Source organism: Heliangelus exortis, chromosome 31 (genome assembly GCF_036169615.1).
Source record: "Heliangelus exortis chromosome 31, bHelExo1.hap1, whole genome shotgun sequence".
NCBI classification, from domain to species: Eukaryota; Metazoa; Chordata; class Aves; order Apodiformes; family Trochilidae; genus Heliangelus; species Heliangelus exortis.
This window is the reverse complement of record NC_092452.1, coordinates 678,305-698,282: the sequence shown is the minus strand read 5'-3', so window position 1 is coordinate 698,282 and position 19,978 is coordinate 678,305. Positions and strand designations below refer to the sequence as shown.

The following is a 19,978-nucleotide window of genomic DNA, read 5'->3' as shown; positions in this document are numbered from 1 at the left end:
GGGGGTTTAGCGTGACCCCCACTCACCCTGGACCCCAAGGGAGACACGATGAACACCACCAGCACGTAGGCACTGGTAGAGCTGCTCCTCTTTGATGGCTGCCCCTGCCTGGCACCACGCAGATCTGATGGGTCAGCACTTTTGGGGAAGAGCAAGAGAGCTTGCAAATACTTCCTAGGGAGAAAAGAATCACAGCAGCTGACCTCAGGAAGGATGCAGCTGCAAATGCAGAGCTGTACATACGTGTGCATCTCAGCAGCTCTGCACTTGCACACACACACACACGTGCGTGTGTGTGCAGAGACACAGGGGCTGCCTGCACTGCCACACACACCTGAACACACACTGCATGTACACCTGTGCACATGTCCCAACACAGGTGTGTTTGCACGCATGGACACAAATGCTCTTTTATCAGCACACATCTGCTTGCACACTTGCATATACACAAACACGCATGGGTAGGTGCACACTTACACACGTGTTGGTGCAGTCTGTGGCCACCTTCTTGGGGCCCTGACCCCAAAGGGTGGGGAGCTGAAAAGACAAATGGGGTTGGGGGGGTCTGGAGAGGGCCACTGGGCCTCGGTGTCTTCCCTCACAGCTGTTGTGGTGGGTTATTTTACAACCACTCTGAAAATATTATTCAAGATGAAGGAGAATCACGGCTGCTGCGAGCGAGCACGGGGCCATCATGGGGAATTTATCATCCCGAATTGGGTGCCCCCCCTCTGCAACGCCAGGGTGATGAAGTGCTTCATTAATGGGAGATGCTGCAGCTTGGGGCTGAACGTGCCTGCACCTGAGCACAACGTTTCCTCTGCCTCCCAGCCTTGGTGCTCAACCCCTCCCCATCCCCAAACAAACAGCATCCCGGAGCCACGCAGCCCCACAGCATCCCAGAGCCACGCAGCACTGCTACCTGTGCCACTGCCCCACTCACTGGTTGTGTCCCCCCAGCCCTGGGAGGAGCCACCCCAACCCCTTCTCTGATGGTGACACAGGGTCATCCCCTGCTGCCAGCAGGGACCTTTCTCTCCTGAAGGCTCTGTTGGTGCCACAGCTGTAAATCTCCCTTTTGGCGGGGTGCAGTGGAAACCATAATAAAAAATTCATACCAACTAAAGCAAACAAACAATAAACAAACAGCCAGTAATTAAATGGTGAATTAACGGGATATATTTCATAGCCCCACAGAGCCAAGCTGCGGGATGAGCACAGGCAGAAGGGGTTGGGCCCTGGGAGGATCTTGCCTTATCCTGGGCAGAGAAGTGGAGTCCTGGCCCTCAGAGCTGCTGCCCTGGACCCCTCGCCCTCACTCCCACACAGTCACACCAGGAGGACACGACTGGCACCACAGGACCCGGCCAGGCTGGGCAGCAGTGTAGTGTCATGTCCTCACGATTTGCACAGTCAGAAAATGGTGGAGCAGCCAGGACCCTTCCTCCTTGCCAGCCTGCCATGGGCTCACAGTGCTGGGATTGTCCCAGACCCCTCACTCTGAGCCCGAGTGTGATGTCATGCCCACCCCGTGATGTCACAGATCTTTAGGACATCACCATCTCCCCCTTGTTTTTGCCCTGGCTGTAAGGTGCCTTTGAGCACGCCTGCCAACCAGCACCCAGGGGCTGGCCCTGGCACCATCCATCACACAGCATGGGCACACATCATTTGTAACTGGCACCTTCATTTAAAGGGCTATTATCACCCTAATTCCCCCCATTAATCACGGGGTGCTGCATGGTGATCACCAGAAGCCATGATCTCTGACCCACAATTGCTGCAAGACAGAGGGGGGACACCCCTCTAATACCCTAACCCCAGAATGCTGCAAAAAGTGGCCGAGCTGACCCCCTTCCTGCTCCACACCAGCACAGGGACCCAGCACCCCGGTGCAGGCGCTGAGCTGCTCTCCCTTGGCCTTTTCTGGTCCCAGTGCCACCAGTCCCAGGACCAGAGACAGAGACCCCCCCCACCACCCCATAGCCCCGGAGGGGCTGCAGGAGGAGCTCGGGCGGGTGGTCCTTGGAAGGGGCGGGGGGGGGTCAGCTCCGCCATGGCTGCTGTGACACCAGGAGGCGTTTCCCGGAACCGACCCGGCAATTAACCACCAACTTAGACCCGTCCCGCAATATTGATTTTTTTTTTTTTCCATAATTCTCTGAAGAAAAAAAAACAAAAACCCAAGCCCAGAGCTGCGATTTCCAAAGCCTGATTTATAAATAACCAGGGTCACCAGCTGCCAATTGCTGTAATGCTGCCTTGATACAATTTAATAAACATAATAGCCTCTTCCTTCATTGTGACAAAGATACTGGGGGGGACCGCGCTGCGCCGAGCACACGGCTGAGCCCCGCACACGGCTGAGCCCCGCACACGGCTGAGCCATGCAAACAACACGTCTGTCACACACAGCCCAGACACGTCCCTGCTGGGGGGGGGGACGGACACACACGGTGCCCAGACCCCCACCTCCGGACCTGCGTTGCGCAGCCCCCTCCCCATTATCCCCATCCCCACCCCCAGGCACACGTGCGCACGTGCCGTGGGCTCCCCCCCACCCCACCCGGGGTCTCCGGGGGTCCTGTGTCGCCCCCTCGTGGCCCCGGTAGCAGCAGTGGGGTTGGGCTGTCCCCACGCCACCCCTGCCACAGCCCAACGTGGGGGCCCTGGGACAGGGACCCCCCGGCAGACAAAGCCCTCATGGGGCTGCCCGCCGAGCCGCTGAGGTCCCATTCGGCGAGGACCCAGGACCAGAACCAAAGACCCCCGCCCCAAAAGACCCTGGACCCCTACTTGAGAGCCCCGTAGCTCCATACACGGAGTGGGAGAGCACCCTTTGCACCACAAAGCAGGTCCGGACCCACATCTCCCACATCCTGGGGGCTTGTGCTGAGCCCCCAGCAGCCACCCCCTCTCCAGCTCCCCACCTCCCACCCCCAGACCTGCTGAATGATGCCAGAGACTCCAAAATCAATTCCCATCCCCACCAGGACACAGCAAGAAGGCGACAAATCACAGCTGCTGCTCTGCAGCCCCAACGCCTCATTTTTCTTGCTGAACTCCGTAATAAGAAATCAATGGCAGACGCTGCACTCCTGATGCGTCTCCCCTGGGACAGGCAGCGAGCAGGTCCTCCGGCTCTCCATCCCAGCTCTGGCGGGGCTCACAGTGCAGGGCAGACCCCTTCTTGCTTGCAGACCCTGACCCACCCCCTGGTTCCCCAAGGGCTCCTCCTCCTCCCTCGGATGTGCAGCACTGGGTACGCTCAGCCCCACAGCTCCATCCCGGAGCCCTGGTAGGGTTCCCCCTGTCCGAGGGGGGGCCTGGGGAGCCCAAACGTCTCCCTGCAAGGTTGTGGTGGGGCTCAGGGTGCCAAATCCATCCTTGAGCCGAGTGTGGGAGGAAGGGACCCGCCAGACCCTTCACCAGCCCCGGGGTGGTGGGTGGGAAAGACTCGGGCATCCTGCTGGTGCAAATTTTGGGGTGGGGGTGGTTGGTGCTGGGGGGGGGGTTTGGGGACAGCCGCTGTCACGCGGCAGCTCCAGCAGCTGCAGAAGGGCCTGGGCTAGGGAGAGCCGCTCCAATTAGTTGTAATCGCGCTTCCCCACGGTGCCTGACACCGAAAAACCTACATAATTACCAGCAGCGACAGGGAAGGCAGGACCAGGCGCTCATGCTTAATTGAGTGTTTACAGCCCGGGGAGGGGGGGAGGGGGGGCAATAGCAGCTTTACCGAAAAGCAAGCCCCCCACTCCAGCCACGGAAAACACAGGAGAAGGAGGGGGGGGGAAGCATTCAGCCCCCATCTCTTTGCGACAGCGTTAGCTCTGTCCCCATTGCCCGCCCCAGAGCATCCCTGTACCCAGGCAGACAGGACGGGTGGCCCTTAGCACGGCCACCACCAGCAGCCCTTGAGCTCCCGGGTGACTTGCAAATGCAGCTTCAGCAGCTGGAGGTCTCGCTCCTGTCAGACAGACTGAAATCCCCAGGGGTCACCACATCCAGACGTGCCCCAGAGGGCACAGGGACACATCTGCCCAACATCTGGCTCCTCTGGTCCTCTTGCCAGGGTGGAAGACACAATCCCAGAGGCACGGCCAGGTTTGGGGGCTGGGTCACGTTAAGGAGGGGTGATCCGTGAAGAAGTGACAGGCACCAGACCCCATCCGATGGCCCGAGCTGACCCATCCATAATGTCCCACCCCTCACCCTGCCGGAGAAAGCTCCTGCCCGGCTATTTTCCCCTCGTTAATTTTTCATGTTCACAATGATAATTCTCACTGCATTGCCACACACCCCATAACAATGAGCACAGTGCCAAACCTGGCCCAGGCAGCTCTGGTGTCAGGAGACAACCGGGGCCAGAGGTCTCCAAAGGGGGCACAGCCAGGGTTCTCCCTGCTGCCCCCCACTCCCTAGTGGGGTCCCTCCCCTCCAGAATGAGATTGTGCTCCTCCTGCCTGTGCTCCCTTGTGGTGTGCACGGGGGTCACACTCATGGGGTGTGCAGGTGGGCACACAGATGCCAACACGGAGGGGAGGGTGCTCAGGAGCCTTGCAGAGACACAGAGAGAGATGAGTGGAAATACAGGCACAGAGATAACATGCATGTAGGCACACAAATGTTAGTGCATCCTTGTGCCTATGACACACCTGACACCCCCACCTCCCACCCCCCCCAGGCAATCTGACAGCCTGGAGGCTTTGCAGCATCTCCCATCCTGTTGCTGAGCAAAGTAGGGCTCGGGAGGGAGTGGAGGGGGGCAGACAGATTTCTGCCCATACCATGTCCTGCCCACCCGGACGTCTGCCACTTTCTGATGTGCCCAACTAGAATCACTAATTCCAATAAACCCAGGCTAGATTAATTTTCATTTCCCCATGCAAATCAGTGCTAATTAGGATGGATTTAGTTCACATCACAGGGGCTGTGGGGACAGACTCTGCACACGGTTGTCGCTCCCCAGCCAGGCTTTGGGGTGTTTCATCCTCACTTAATGATTTGGGAGGGCGGGCCCCACAGTCTGGAGGTCAGGAGCCAGCGTGGGGGCAGCAGGCAGGGCAGGGATTGCTCTGAAATGCCTGGTCCCTCAGGCCTGCCACAGGATCCCTGTGCGGGCAGGAATCTGTCCTCTGCCCTCACCAGGACAACCCCCCCACACCGGAGCCAATTCTGCTCCTTCCAGGCCTCCTCCCAAGAGCTCATCACTGGGCCCTGATTAATGCCCATTTGGGATATTACTGGATCACAGAGGTGATGGGAAAAGCTGATGGGGCCAACGCGGGTGCCAGGGAGAGGAGGGGGGGGGGCTCTGTCCACTCAAGGGCTCTGGCTCATCGGGGGGGGGGGGAACCGGGGTTGGAGCAAGGAGCTGAGGGTTTGCACCACAGGGTGTCCCCCGAGGGTCCCCTCTTCACGAGCAGCTTTTGAAATGCAGGTGGAGGTCTGGGAACTGGGCTGCCTTGCACTGGGGAGCTCTCACTTGGGACAGGCCAGCAGCACCCAGCAGGATGCCACCATCCCCAGTCACCCTTGGTCTGCCCTGCCCTGCAGTGGGGCAGGTGACAGCTCCAGCTTTTTCAGATTCTGCTTCTGCCTCCTCCCTTGCCAAATATTTAACTAATTAACGTTGCCCGCAGGCTCCTGTTGATGAAGCTTGTTGTTCTAGCCAGGAAGGACTCTTGGCAGCCCCACAGCAAAGACTGCAATCTGCAAATGGGACCCCGAGGCACAAGGCTCAGACCCCCCAGAAGGGTTGGGGCTCCTGCTCTCTCCCCACTGCTGCCTCCAATACACAGCTGAGCCCCCCACCCGAGCACTGGCACCCTGGGCACAGCCCTGCACCCACCCCATGCTCAGCATTGCCCAGCACAGATCTGGGCAGGGCATCCATCCCCCCCCCTGTGCCATGCCCTGGCTGTACCCCCTTTGCTCCTGGCTCTTCCCCCCCAAAATCTTGCTATTCTAGTGCCTCGTCTTCCCACCTCAGAACCCTAAAGGGCCCCCAAACTCCTCTGCATCCCTGAGCAGCACTATTCCTCCCCTGCAGCACCAGAGGTTGGGGCAGCCCAGAGCAGTGTGAGGAGTGGGGCACTGCCCAGCTGCACCCCACACCCTTGTTTTTCCTCCCTTGGCTGAGTGAGTGGGGTGTTCACAGCACTGGAAGCTCAGGAGCCCTTGTGCTGATCTCTGGGAGCTGCAAACTGCCTGTTTCCAAGGGTTACAGCCTGGATGTGGGATCAGCCCCAGAGGCAGGATGCTGGTCCCTTCGGCTCTCACTCAGCATCACTGGGTGTCTGCACTTCCAGAGCCCCCCAGCTGTGCCTAAGGGCAGAGAGAAGCAGGGTGCTGAGCTGTGGAGGGTGCTGAGCTGTGGGGGATTGTGCAGTATGGCCCGGGGTCTAGGCAGGCTGTAAGGCCAGAGACAGCCTGACAAACTGCCAGAGGCAGTGCCTGCCTCCTGCCTTCATTAATTCCCCCCTAACAAGCTCAGCACTGAGCCCCGGGGCCCAGCTGGACCCAGAGCTGGTCATTACTGCTGACAAGGACCTGTCAAAGTGGGAGATGTGGTGTGTGTGTCCCCTCCCCACAGAGCTGGGTTCACCCATCCCCAAACCTTGCCAGCTCCTCTTAGGCCTTTCCTTTTGAGCCAAGTGGGAAGTGTCCCCATCTCCCAAGTGCTGCAGCAGGACAGGTTCCCTCTCCTTGCACAGGAAGACGCAGAAGGACCCTGGGGCTCCCATGGGAACACCACTGGGGCCATGGGGCAACCTGCAGAAGGAAGGAAGGAGCCCAAGGAGGGAGTGCAGAGAGCCCTGAGCAGGGAGGCATTGGGCAGGTGGGAGGCAGGAATGGCAGAGCACTGATCCAGGGTGAAAGGGAGCTCTGGACAGGGAAGCAGAGCTGTGGGAGAGGACTACTGCTGAGCCTTGGATTTTCCCCTTCAAGTTCTTCTCCCAGGACTTGCCTGGAGTGGGAGAGATGCAGGAGGATGACAAGCTGCAAGCACAGCCTTCCCCCCCCCCCCCAAAACCCCACGCTGCTCGAATCCCTGAGCAGAGCTGCTCCTTCCCTGCTCCTTCCCGAGAGCACCCTGGCACAGATAAGGAGCCCCGGTGATCCCCAGGGCACGTTTAATCTGGGACAGGACAGTTATTGGATAAATACCATGAATATGTAAATTGCATTTATGCTGATTTATGGCTGGGGGGGCCAGGTGGGGAGGGGAGGCAGTTTAGTTTAATACATTTATTTCCCTGTCTCGAGATGGAGAACAATCTCCCAGCACTGCATCTGCCAAGCCAGAGGAGATGATTCAGGCAGAGCTACAGAGACAAAAGAACCCTAGGACCAGGCTGGATGTGAGGGGCTTCATCTATGGGGACAAGAAGTGGGAAGGCCATGAACAGCAAAACCCAACCACTTCTACCTCCAACTGCACTCCTTAGGGCTCAGTGTCCTCTCATGGACCCCAGAAGGAGTGCACAGGAGGGAGAAGCCCCTCCATGCCAGTGCTGTTTGTGGGATGATGTATGGACCCAGCACAAGACCAGTGGTATTTCAATTAATTTCTGGGCCTTGCAAAGACTCCTGACCTTTCACAAGATGCAGAGAGAAATTGAGGTGATTAATCTGGCAGGTCAGGGTGGCCCCTCCACTCTGACATTCTCTGTTGTTACATGGGTTGGGTGGCATAAACCCTTTGCATAAACCAGCTGCAGAAGATTTAGCAGTCAGACCCTGGGTGTCCCCATGCCAGCAGAGTCACTGCCCCCCTCGACAAACAGCTGGGTCACAATCAGGCTGTGGGCACCCAGAATGGGAAAAAAAAACCACGAGCAAACCCTAAACTTCTGCTCATACACCCAGGAGGTGCTTCTGGAGCTCACGTTCTCCTGAACACATCCCCCACTCCCCATCTGCCCCAACCCCCCCTCCCCATTGCCCAGGAGGTGCAAGTGACTCTCCTCACCTCATTTACCCCATTGATGCAGTTCCCAGGGGAAGGAGGAGAGCAGCAGAGGACTCTGTGGCATCTGATGCCCCAAGAGGCTTCATGATCACCTGGGCACCCAGGATGCACATGGTGGAGCTGGGAGGGGGGGAGGAGAGTCACCTCTTGATTTCCTATTAATTGCTGATCACTCCAATTAGATCCTTCATGTAATGAAGGCCATCTGCTTGGTAGGGCTGGACACCACACCTCCCTCCCCATCCCAAAGCATGTGGTACCCTCTGCAGCACCAGAGGAGCCCATGATCAGTAGGCAGGGGAGGGGGCTGGGAGGGGGAGGCTGATGAAAGGGGTTTTACCCAATTTTCCAGATGAGTCTAATTAAGTTGTTCTCTTCATCTGTTAAATTAGCCGGAGCCCTCCCCCCTTCCCTGGGTGGTTCCCCCCTTCCCCTCCCTACTTCTCAGATGCAGCAAATCAGCTTCCAGCCTCCCCCCCCCCCCCCCCACTCCCCCCCCTCCCCGCAGGGCTCTGCAAATAAATAAATAGACAGTCCCAGCAAAATTAACCATATGAGGAGCTGTAAATGAGGTGGAAAATTTTAATGGTTCGGCATTTAAAAGCTGTCTGACAGGAGGCAGGGACGTGAGTAAGCACTGGAGAAACAGTCCTGGGAACTGTGGATTTGCCCTCCTCATGCCCCCACCCTCACTCCCCAATTTTGGTTATTTTCTGCTGGCCCAGAGCCGCGCATCTCCCAGCTGATGCTTGAGATGCTGGGAGAGGAGCCCCAGATCAGGAATCTGCAGCTCTGCCTCCACACCCCCCCATCCAGCAGCAGCCTCTGGGACACCTCCAGGGCCAGGGATCCCTGCACCCCCTGACCCTTCGTGGTGCCAGCATGGACAGAGGTTAACATGGTCCAAACCGAGTGGATCAGGTAGCAAGTGAGCGGGACCGAGGGCCTTAAACACGATCAGCTGGCAGCAGCCCCCTGGGCGAAGGGATTTAGGGATGGGTGGTACCCATTTCCCTGCTCCATCACCAGGAACTGCTCCTGGGTGCCAGCAGCCCCGGCACAGCCCACTTGGCCAAAGAAGATGGGGGCAGAGCCCCTCCAAACCCTCGGGGGAAGCAGAGCCACCTCCGTGCTCCCCCCACCCCACGACTCCCTCGGTGCGTGGACACCTCCTGATGGTTCCTGCGGGCAGCAGAGGCGGGAGGGAGGGAGCCTGGACTGGGAGAGCAGGGGGACCCCTCCCCACATTCCCTGCCGGTGGTCTCCCCAGGGCAGTCCTGGGGGGGAGGGGGGCTGCGAGACCTCCCTTCTCCCGGGGGATTGGGCTCAGAGGGGCTGCTTTGTCCTTGGATTCCCCCAGTCCCTCCCCTGCTCGTCAGTCAGGGCCCTGGCATGAATATTTATGGCGGTGGCAGCGGGTGACAGGGACGGGACCAGAGCCACCTGCACGGCAAGCGGCGGGCACGGGTGGCGGGGAAGGGAAGGAGGGAGGGGGGGGGGAGGAGCAAGCTGTGACCCCCGTCCCGCAACACGGGGGGCAAGGGGACACCCCGCAGACGGGCGGGGTGCAGGGGGGCGGCAGCCCACCAGAGGGCGCCGCGGGTTCTGCCACGCACGCCGTCTCATTTGCATAATTTTGCATACGGAGCGGCCGTGGGGCGCGTCACCAGCGCCCCCGCGCGATCCTTTCCACCGGCGATCGCGACATCGCTGCGACAGTCGCCGGGCCGTGTCGCGTCCTGTCCTGTCGTGCCGTGCCGTACCGGGCCGGGCTGACCCGTCCCACGGCTGCTCGTTGCTATGGCAACGGGAGACGCGCGGTGCCGCCCGCCCTGGCTGCCCCCTGCCCACCCCCGCGGCCCCGCTTCCCCCCCGTTGCCGTGGTTACCGCCGGCGTCACAGCTCCGGGACGTCACGGGCGGCCCTCGCAGCCGCCTCCGCCGCCCGGGCACCTGTTCCTGGCTCGGTCCTCACCCCCTGCGTTTCAAGGACTCGTCCTGTCTGTCCCCAGGCCCTGTCACCTGTCACCCGCGGCCCCTATTCGGACCCCGCAGGGCTCCGCGCCAGCGCTCGGCACCGCCGGGGGTTGGGGGGGGGCGGGAAGGGGGCCCGCGCTGGCGGTGGGGTGGACCCCGCACCCCCCACCCCGGGATGTGCTGGGGGGAAGGGGGTGTTCTGTCCCCTTTCCTCCATGCCCTCCATGAAAATAAAGCATTGCTGCAGCCTCCTGTCCCAGTTTTGCAGGAGCTGGGGCTGCCAGCAGCCCCACGGTGACACTTTCCACCCCATGAAATCCAAACCAGGCAGATCTCGGGGTTGGGGGGGGGCAGAAATGTATTGCCAAAACACAGGGATACACAGCCCAGAGCAGCAGGGCAGGACCACACTGACACCCCCTGAGACACCCAGCACCCACCACCTCAGGCTGGGGGCCTGGGTGGTCTCCAAGGAAAGTTTAGGTGTGCACCCAGTGTTTCCGAAGGCACTAAACACCCCCACCCCCCCGACCAGGGGGAACAGCCCGAGAGGTACCCCCCACCCCCCCTGCCTGCTCTGGTCCTCACAGAGACAGTCCCCACTGGAGACCCCATTGCTGCAGGTAGCTGAGATGGGAGTGCCTGCCATCCCCATCCCTGCCCCCATCCCCATCCCTGCTTAACTCTGGCACCTCCCTGCAGTCAGGGTCCATCCATTCCCCCCATCTGGGGGGGTCCCTGGGGCCTCACTCAGATCTCCTGCAGGAAGTCCACGGGGAAGAGCCCCACTTTGCGGCCGGTGTAGACTTTGACGTAGCCATTCACCTCCTCACCTTTCTGCACCACGATCTGGGGGTGAGAGGGGTGCAAGTGAGATTCTTGGGGTCCCACAGAGCAGGGGAAAGGCAGGGGGTTGGGCAGAGTGGGCCTCATCCAAGGGGCTGGGGCAGCACTGTGGGGACAGGGCAGAGAGCAGCTGTGGGGTGCAGCAGGGCACCCACGAGGGGTGGGGGGGTCTGGTGGGAGACTGGGGCAGAGATGCAGGTGGGGAGCTGGAGGCCCACGGGCTGGTTCTGTCTCACCTGATCCTTCTTGAGTGTGATCTGCCCAATCTCCTTGTTGCCCACGAAGGACCTTGTCACCTTGTGCACCCGCTCGCCTGCCCGCACCCGGATGATAAAGTTGGGAGGGAAGTAACCAATTTTTTCACCGATCTTTCCCTGAAAAAAGCCAGTGGATGGGAGCAAGGTGGGGGGGTTGGAACCAATCTGTATGACATCCCCACCCCCAGATTCCCCTGTCACAAACAGCCTGCAGGTTGTGGGTTGATGTGAGGACATGGCAGATTTGGAGAGCTGTGTCCCCCTTAGAGTGCAATTTGCATTTCTAGCTGACCCAGCTCTGCCTCTTTCCCCTTGGTGCCTGTAGGACACCACCAGCCTTACCCTCCACCACTCCTCATTGGAGTCATCCACGACTGTGATCTTCTCCCCTGGCCTGTGAAGAGAAGGGAGGGCTCAGAGTGAGGGGGGAAGGGACCCCTCACCATGAGATACCCCGCGGCTTGAAAGGAAAACTGCTCTTCCCACAGCACCAGCTCCCATGTCAGAGAAGGATGAGAGAAAGAATGCACAGAGCCCAGGGGCTGAGGGACAGACAGGTCCTGTATGTGAGTGCTGGGGTGCAGGAAATCAGTGGAACCACATCAAGACAAACACAAGAAGCCTCAGGAATGAGGCTTGAACCCAAAGCCCGGGAGCTGGGAGAGCTGGCGCAGCCATAAAACCCAAACCACAACCAACACAGCTCTAATTTCTGCCCTCATTCATTCACAGACCCCTCCCAGCCATTACAGCCTCACTGTTGAGGTGAGGACTTCTCCCTTTTCCCACTGTCCTTCTCCTCATCACCCCTGTGCCCACTGCCTGGCTGGGAGCTCACGGGAAATCCAGGTCATCTTTCTCCAGGGCTTTGAAGCGATAAAGTGCCACAAAGTAGTGAGACTGAGGAAAGCCACCACGAGTCCCTGGCTGTGGCTTCTTGCTCTGGGGAAGGAGGAAAGAGCAGTTTGGGACCCCAGAGAGAATAAGCACAGCCCCAGAGAGCCCAGCAGGGAGATCCCTGCAGCCTCTGCCCAGACTGCTCCAAGGCAGGTGAGAATGCTGCCAACCTTGTCATCTGTTGGGCTCTTCTCAGTCTTCTTGTTCCCTTCAGAGGTGCCTGAAAACAGAAGCATAGGGGTTACATCTCTCCTGGTGCTGCCTCTCCATCCCAAGGATCTCCTGTGCTCGGGTCAACCAGAGGAAGCAGAGAGAGCTTCAACCAGAGGAAGCAGAGAGAACTTCAAGTGTGGAGACCTGAACTGAAGAGCCCCTTTCTGCAGGGCAAACCCCACCAACCTCCCTGCCCCATCCTCTTGGCCAGAGGTCAACCACACCCTTCCAGTTCCTTGGCCCTCACATTCAATCAGCTCACTCACCACCCTCAGCTTTGCCCTCTCCTGGCTTCATGGCCTCTGGTTCCTCGTCCATCATAGCAGCCAAAGGCTGAAAAGCAGAAAGCTGTCAGGAGATGCCGAGCTGGCAGGGAAGGTGGGGGTGGGTGGCAGCAGGGTGCAGGCAGGCTGTGGTGCCAGGAAACCCCCCTGGGGTATTTGGAGCAAGAAGGCCAACCCTGCACTCACGTTTTTCTTGTCATTCTGCCCTTTCTTGCGCTCCTTGTTGGCCATGATGACGCCCGTCCGCAGGGTCTCGAACACGGGGTCACTTCTGTTGGCTGCTGCTGGGGCACAGGAGTGGGGAGAGGGGTTCAGGAATGGCACAGGGGGGGAGATGGGGCATCCTGGTATGGGGACAGGACTTACAGAGTGGCTCCTTGCCACAGGTGTTTTGCTGGTCACTGTAGAGGGGTGAGCTGTACGCCCGGCGAAACCCTGGGGGCTGGAAGGGAAGAATATTGACCAGAGATGGGGGGCAGAGCATCAACCACAACCCAGATCTAACCCACACACCCAAAACCCAGATCCAACCCACACAACCACAACCCAAATCCATGGGCACTCCCATGAGAGCTGGGCAGGGAGAGGGGGCATGCTAAGGACTCAAGAGAGTGCCCACCCATCAGGTGGGTGATGCCTTGGTCTCCCCCCCATCAGAGCCACGAGGAGAGGAGAGGAGAGTCATGGCATCTGGGTGGCTTTTCCCTGCTGTGGTGCTTTGGTCTTCCCTGTGAGGAGGTGGCCCAAGCCCAGGGCTGGTGGGAACACTCACAATTTTCCCAAAGCAGCGTTGCATCTCCACATAGGTCTGGCAGTGGTGGTGGATGTTGGTTTTGCAGTTCTTGCACCTCAGGCCAAATTTATTGTTGACTGGCAGGGGAAAAAGAGGGGGACAAAGTGACAGAGGAGAGGCAATGAGACACTGCAGCTGTGAAGATGGGAGGGCTGGAGCCCTCACCCTGACTTAGAGCCCCCAACCCCAGCACCCTCAGGACTCACGGACAATCATCCGGGCACAAACATCACAGAACTTGGGCTTTTTGAAATAATGATCTTTGAACTTGTGGGGTTTGTCATTGACAAGTTTCTCGGGCTCAGGAGGGGGCTCAGGCTCCTCCTCCTCTTCTTCCTCCTCCTCTTCCTCGTAAATGTAGTAGATGGGTCCCCCTGAGGGGCTGACCAGCTCCCCATTAGGCTGTGGCTCTGGTGTTGTCTCCTCCTTGGGCTTTCTCTGGAAAAGCTGCTTCAGCTTCTGGAGCTGCTGGGGCAGGAGAGGATGCATTGCAAATGGGAGATGTGGGGGGGAGGCAGGCAGGGGAGCTGGTGCCTTCCTACCCACCCCTGTGCTCTGACCTAGAGATTCCTTTTTCCATAAGCAGGAGGAGACCCCAGGCATCCTGGGGCAGAAATGCTCTGAGGACAGGGACCCTTCTCCCAGCTCAGTGAGGTCCCCAGAAAAGAAGGAGGTGTGATCCCTGAGCATCATGTGGAATTTGAGCACCCTGGGGAAGAGTCAAGCTGGGAAACAGATGCCCAGTGCCCTGCTGGATCGGAATCCCACCAGGACTCCCTGGTCCCACAAATTCTCCTGGGGTTCAGATGATGCTAGAATGGTGGCTTCTCCCACTTACTCAAGCCTACAGGCACCCACTTACCCTGCTCATGGTTTTCCCACCTGAAGCAGGTGAAGCTGGTGGCTCTGGCACTTCCTTCTCTGTCATGCTACGAAGGGAAAAGAGAGAAATCACATTAGCTGAGGCTTTCCCCACTGCAGGTGCCCAGTGTGGACAGAAATGGGAAGCATCTCCCAAGCCAGTGCCTCCCTCTGTCCCAGCAGCACCATCTCCTGCTGCCCTGCCTGCAGGTCCTGCCCCAGCAAGGGTGAAACTGCCCCAGTTCTGAGTCCCAGGGCCCTGCTGGTCCTGGGGTACCTGTTGGGCAGGCTGCAGAATGGCAGAGCCCCAGCCCAAGGTGCAGAGCACTGCTGCTTGCTTGGTGGACACGGTGCCAAGTGGCCTAAGACAGTCCCTGGGCTATCTGCACGCCCATCTCTGCCCAGAGATCTGTTTTACAATTAAATTGCCAATGGTGCCAATTCTTGCCCCTCGATGACAAGCGTGCCTGGGATGCTGCTTGGCACGACTGCACAGCCCCTGCTTCTGTCCCCACAGAAGCCCCTTGCTCCCACATCTCTTCCTGCATCCCCCCAAAACATCCCTCGCTCCACCTTTGAGCATCAACCATCCCCACACTCCTTCTGCTCAGGTTTTGCTGCTTTTGGTGATTCCTCACACAACCCCCACCCCACACCCCCCCTGTGCCCCCACGGAAATCACCCAGGATCACCACCCAGGGCAACAGTGCTAGGGGCAGGGGAGTCCTGGGGCAAGGGGTGCTGCAGCAGCAAAGATCCTGGGGTCTTGCAGCAACGTGGGTGGAGCAAGGACCCACGGGGGGGGTGGGGGGGTCAGCGGCCACGGTGAGGGGGGAGCCGCGCGTGGGAACGCACTTACGCTTGGAGATCTTGTCCTGCGATGGGAAAACTGTCCCCAAGGGGGGCCAATGTTTGGACCCTGCTGGCCACGCAGCCCCCGAGCCCTCTGTGCCGGGTGCGTAGGGAGGGGGGCAGCTGCCCCAGTCCCGTGGAGAAGCAGAGTGACAGCACAGAGGGGAAGGGACAGCTGAGAGCTGGCGGGGGCTGACGCTGAGAAATTGGAGCCCATGCGTGAGCCAGGAGGGGAGTGGGGTGGAGAGGAGCCACTGGCTATTTGTGTTAGGAGGTTGTTGGGCGTCACAGGGGCCCACCCACCCACCCCCTGGCACGGGGCAGCAGCAGAGCTGGGGCACACCAAGTACTTCAAGCCTGGATGTCTCGTTTGCCCTGGCATTTCAGGCCCCTGCAGCTGGGAGGGGAAAAAAGCAAAGAGTGGCAGCAATGAGATCTCTCCTGGGGCATCCAGATTGCTGCAGGATGCTGGATCCAGCTGCTGGCTGCAATGCCAGGGTGAGGGTGGTTCCAGCCCAGTTCTGGCATCTGGAAGATACTGTGATTCCTGAAGCTATCAGCTCAAGGGATGCTCCCCTGGAAACAGGAGGAATGTGTTGCTTCCTACAGCTGGGGACACCCCATGCCCCATTCTTGCCACTGCCCATCTGTATGGGCCCAGCAGCTGGAAAGAGAGACTGTGAGTATCTGATGGGGAAGGTCAGCCCCAGCTCAGGGTGCTCAGAGCTCCTCTTGCAGTGCTGGCAAGCCCTGAGCTCACAGTCCTTGTGTGTGCCAAGAACCTGGCAGAACCTGGGCAGGAAAACATCCTCCTGTGAGTGCCCCCTCTGCTCATCCCAAGGAAGCAGCACAGACAACCAGAGCACTCGTACTATCAGAGAATGGGAAAGCAGCGTGAAAATGATGGACAAGTTTTCTTTTTATATTTAAAAACAACCCCCCCCAAAAATAAAATAAAACCAAAAATACCACCCCCCCCTCCCCAAAAATAATAATCAGATTAAATAAAATGTGCAGTGAACATACCAATCAACACCTGTATGTGCAGTTCAACACAGTGCTTAACAAAACAATATACACAGGGGTAAGGTGGGGTGGGCGCGGGCATCACTCAAAAATATTAATAATTAAAAAAAAAAAAAAAAAAAGAAAAAAACGAAAAACCGAAAAAAACCCAAAAAAACAAAACCCAAACAATTTCTTGTCTCTTAATTATGTCCATATAAATATATCCAGGGCGAGAGGAAGGGGAGGGCAGAAAGGAAGGGAAGTGCCCGCAGTCCAGTGTGCTCTGTGCCCACGGGGGAGCCCTACTGGGAGCTGGCACGTTCCAGCACCCGTAGGTCATAGTTCTTTTTGGCCACACGAAGTTTGAACCGGCTGAGGGAGTTGTTGAGGCGCAGGGAGGCATTCTGGGCAGCCAGAGGGCTGGGGAACACGGCCACGATGGTGTATAAGGCAGCAAGGTCACTGTGCCTGCCGTTCTCTGGAGTCCCACTGGTGTCCCCGCTGCCCTCGTCTCCACGGAGCCCCTGAGTCTCTTTGAGCCACTGGATTTTGGCACCAGCCATGGCGAGCTGAGTGAAGAGTTTGTCAGCTTCTGTCCGTGTGATGCCCTCGGGCAGGTCTGTCACCTCCAGCACTCGGCCCAGCACTGCAGTGGAAACACAGCAAGTGGCAGTGGCAGCAGATTTTTGGGTAGCAACAGCAGCTGATGTGCACCAGCTCTGGGGTTGGAGCAGTCACCTCTGTTATGCCACAAAACCACAATTTTGCCAAGCTGCCCCCATGTTAGGGATGTATATTTATTTTTTAAGCTCATCACTTCTTTCCCCTCACACTGCCCCTGCTCCCTGCAGTATCTCATCCTGATTCTTGCTGATGCACACCCGCATCCTGGTCCTCACTTGGCTGATTCAAGGGGATTGGCATTTCTCATTCCCATTCCTGGATACCAGGATTAGGACCTAACCCAGCTCCTCCTGCCCTCTGTCCCTGGGAGGGAGAGATCAGCTGCACCCAGGGAGGACACTGACACGCGTGGATCCTGAATGTGACACTACCTGGACCCCCCTCGTGCACCCAGGCCACTCATGCCAACCTCTTTGCCTCTGCTCTGTGGTACCCAAACACTTCTGCTGTCTCCTGGCTCCAGTCCTGGCTTTTGGGCTTAGTGGAAGGATGGCTGAATGGATTCTTTGCTAATATTAACATGGCATGTAATGAACATGCCAGCCGCAGGGGGGGGGGGCAGCTCTCCAGCAACCAGCTGCTGCTGTTGGTGACATGGAGGTGACATGGGGGACAAGTCTGAGGCCTCCAGAGGGCCAGTGAAAACTGCCTCCCTTCCAGGCTGGCTGGCTGATGCCCAGCTAGCAAGTCTTGTACTGCTGCAGGGAGAAGCCAGACATGTGCCCTGATAACCAAGCAGAGCACCCCCAGGCTGAGGGACAGTTGAGTCCCTTCCCCTTTGAGAGAAATGACCTGGGGATTTCAGGCCTCACCAACACCCCCTAAAGTTCTGAAAGCCCTTTGCAAAGATGAGGGCTCAGCAGCTCAACTAGGGAAGAGAAGTGAGAAAGGGGAGGGACACTTGGAAGGGCAATGGTGGGAACACAAACTCAGGGGTCTGGACATTCACTTTCTGCTGACAGAGAAGAATAAAATCCCCGTTCTGCCAGCTCCATCATTTCAACCCTCACAGAGGCAGGAATAAGGCCCAAGTATCCTGGTGCTCATCTCCACCTCTCCAACAATTTGTCCCCACTCTTCCTCAAAAGCTAAGCTCAGTGCAGGCAGTGTTTACTGAATTCCTGAGCATCCCCTGTCCCCCCTTCCCCATGGGACTGGGAGCCTGTGGGAGGGGAGGTGGTGGCAGGCAGGACTTGCTCTTCAAAACCACCTCCAACAATTGGTTCTGTGGGATGCTGGTGTGGGCAGAGATGGCATCTGGAGGTTCTGCAAATTCCAGCTATGCCCACACAGTGGGGACCAGTCAGAGAGCAAAGAGGGAACTGGTTGAGAAGGGTCACTTGCCTACATCACTTGTCCCAAGGTCAGTGGATGCTGACTTGAGGGTCTGTCTCTTGCTTCGGTTTCCATGTTTCATTCCAGTCTGCCCCTTCAAAAATAAAACCAGTAGTGTGTCACCTTGCAGTGCCCACAGAGCATCCTGGGGGCAGGGGGCAGACCAAAGTTGACTAGGCTGTGGCTCTGGAGGGGAATGAAGACACCCAGATGAACCTTGCACCCCTTGGCACCTTCCAGGTGACTCCACACTGGAGGAGGTTAAGTGAGACCAAGGCACAGCCATGGTTCCAGGGCACTCAAAGGACTTGGGGCTGACACTGTTTCTGGACAAAGCTGGGAGCAGGATGAAATTTCAGGCTCTAGAGAAACCCATTTACAATGGCAACTCTGCCAGATGGATGGCAAGAACGTGGGATAGGCTGTGTGCTACCTAATCAAGGGGTGTCCAAGCCCAGGGCAGGGTGTGAAACTCGTTTCTTTACTGCCCAGAGAGGGCTTGTCCAGGGGGAGGGGGTGGTCTTGCTCTGCTCCCATGTGTGGGTGGGGGATTGGCCCAATTTTACCTGGTGTGCACTGGTGTAGTTGGGCTGGTTGTGGAGCAGTGGTGGGGGACAAATAGAGAGATTATACTGCAGAGGTTGGCCCAGCAACGAGTAGCGCCCGTCGCCTGCAAAAAGAGAGCAAAAGTTTGGAGGGGTTTGAAGAAATCCCAGGGAAGACTCAGCCCTGTGCTGTCTCCACTTTTTCCCCTTACCTTGTACTGGGCCCATGGGCCGAGGGAACTGTGTGAGGACAGGGAGGGGGCTCAGCCCTGTGCAGACACTGTTGAGGTTGGTGACAGGAGACGGCGTTGGGGACTGAGTGGGGGAGGTGATGGGGCTGTTCAGCTGGGTACTGGCCTGAGGGAGGGAGAGCATTAGACAGCCCCAGAACTGGTAACTGGTCCCACACCTATCCTGCCACCCTGTCTCCCAACCCATCCAGACAGCAGGGATGGTGGGGTCCTCTTTCTCCCACCAGGTTGCCTTCTTCCCAGTCCTCTCAATACCTGAGCACTGGTGTCTGGGTTGTAGAGGTCTCCTGGCTTCTGCCCCCGCTGCTCCAGGCTGTAGTACTTACAGTGGCTCCACTGCACCACAGGGGGGTTCTGGGGGGCCTGGGGGCCATTGGGTACATTCAGCTGCATCACAACCACGCCAGGGCCTGATGGAGATACCCCTGGGGAGAGATGAAAGCAGCAGAATTGCCCAAGCTCTGTGTTGGGACAAGAGGCAGCCTGTCTGTGCAACTTCACACTCATCCCTACAGAACCCCTTCCATATTCTCTCCTCTACCAGGTGGGCTGAGAAAACACCTTATCAAGACCTGGTCAGGATCCCTCTCTGATATCACAGTTTACATCAGAAAGTGATGTAAAGGTAACTTAGGGGACCTCTCTGAGCATCACAACAAAACTTGAGGCAGAGGATCTGATCAGAGAGTTGGATGCAGAGCTCGAGCATCCTGGTTCCAGCTCTTGCACCAGTTCACCAGGCTCCACAGCTCGCTGGGACAGGGTGCAGGAATCCTGATGCTCCTCTCATCCACAGTGCTCCCTGGTCCCATTGAGCTGCCCTGGTGACAACCACCCGTGTTGCCAGCAGAGGGAGTCCACAACCCACGGCAGCTCCTGCTGGTGCCCTGCCTGCCACGCAGGGGCCAGCACCAGTGTGGAGCAAAGTCACTGTGCCACGTTCTGCCAGTTCCCTGTGGGGCTGTGGGATGGGTAAAACCAAGAGAACCCCTTGCAGAGAAGCTGCCAGACCTGGCTGTGAATTGGCAGCTCTGTTCACTTGCAGAACTCGACCCAATCTGTGCAGAACCAGTGCCAACCCTGAGCCCTCTTACCTGAATACTGCTGCTGCATCTGGGGTGGGCTGCAGGGGGATGGGGACTGTGGCATTTGATACTGTTCAGAGCCAGGAGGCTGGAGGAACCCCACCGAAGGGCTGTGA

General features: G+C 58.2%; 2 protein-coding genes across 9 annotated transcripts in view; both read right to left on the bottom strand.

The window, feature by feature from the left end:
* Positions 1-10,291: 10,291 nt before the first annotated feature.
* Positions 10,292-15,174, bottom strand: STAC3 (SH3 and cysteine rich domain 3). 2 transcript variants are annotated; one of them, XM_071729555.1, is made up of 12 exons: positions 14,962-15,174; positions 14,104-14,170; positions 13,448-13,709; positions 13,221-13,318; positions 12,815-12,890; positions 12,635-12,729; positions 12,431-12,497; positions 12,122-12,171; positions 11,893-11,996; positions 11,397-11,448; positions 11,034-11,171; positions 10,292-10,800 (listed from the first exon to the last, which is right to left on the bottom strand). In XM_071729555.1, exons 2-12 carry the CDS (start codon positions 14,167-14,169, stop codon positions 10,702-10,704), a joined length of 1,107 nt encoding a protein of 368 aa, XP_071585656.1. In that variant the 5' UTR covers position 14,170; positions 14,962-15,174; the 3' UTR covers positions 10,292-10,701. The 2 variants fall into 2 exon arrangements, with proteins under 2 accessions (XP_071585656.1, XP_071585657.1); XM_071729556.1 differs by having other exon boundaries at positions 13,448-13,706; positions 14,962-15,127.
* A 792-nt stretch (positions 15,175-15,966) lies between these two features.
* Positions 15,967-19,978, bottom strand: part of R3HDM2 (R3H domain containing 2) — a 39,917-nt gene continuing 35,905 nt past the window's right edge. For all 7 annotated transcript variants that reach the window (XM_071729479.1, XM_071729484.1, XM_071729483.1 and 4 more), the window contains 6 exons: positions 19,872-19,972; positions 19,033-19,202; positions 18,739-18,883; positions 18,548-18,651; positions 17,991-18,075; positions 15,967-16,608 (listed from right to left, as the gene is read on the bottom strand). In XM_071729479.1, the coding sequence (XP_071585580.1) occupies positions 16,265-16,608; positions 17,991-18,075; positions 18,548-18,651; positions 18,739-18,883; positions 19,033-19,202; positions 19,872-19,972 (949 nt within the window). In that variant the 3' untranslated portion in view covers positions 15,967-16,264. The remainder of the gene's footprint in view (positions 16,609-17,990; positions 18,076-18,547; positions 18,652-18,738; positions 18,884-19,032; positions 19,203-19,871; positions 19,973-19,978) is intronic.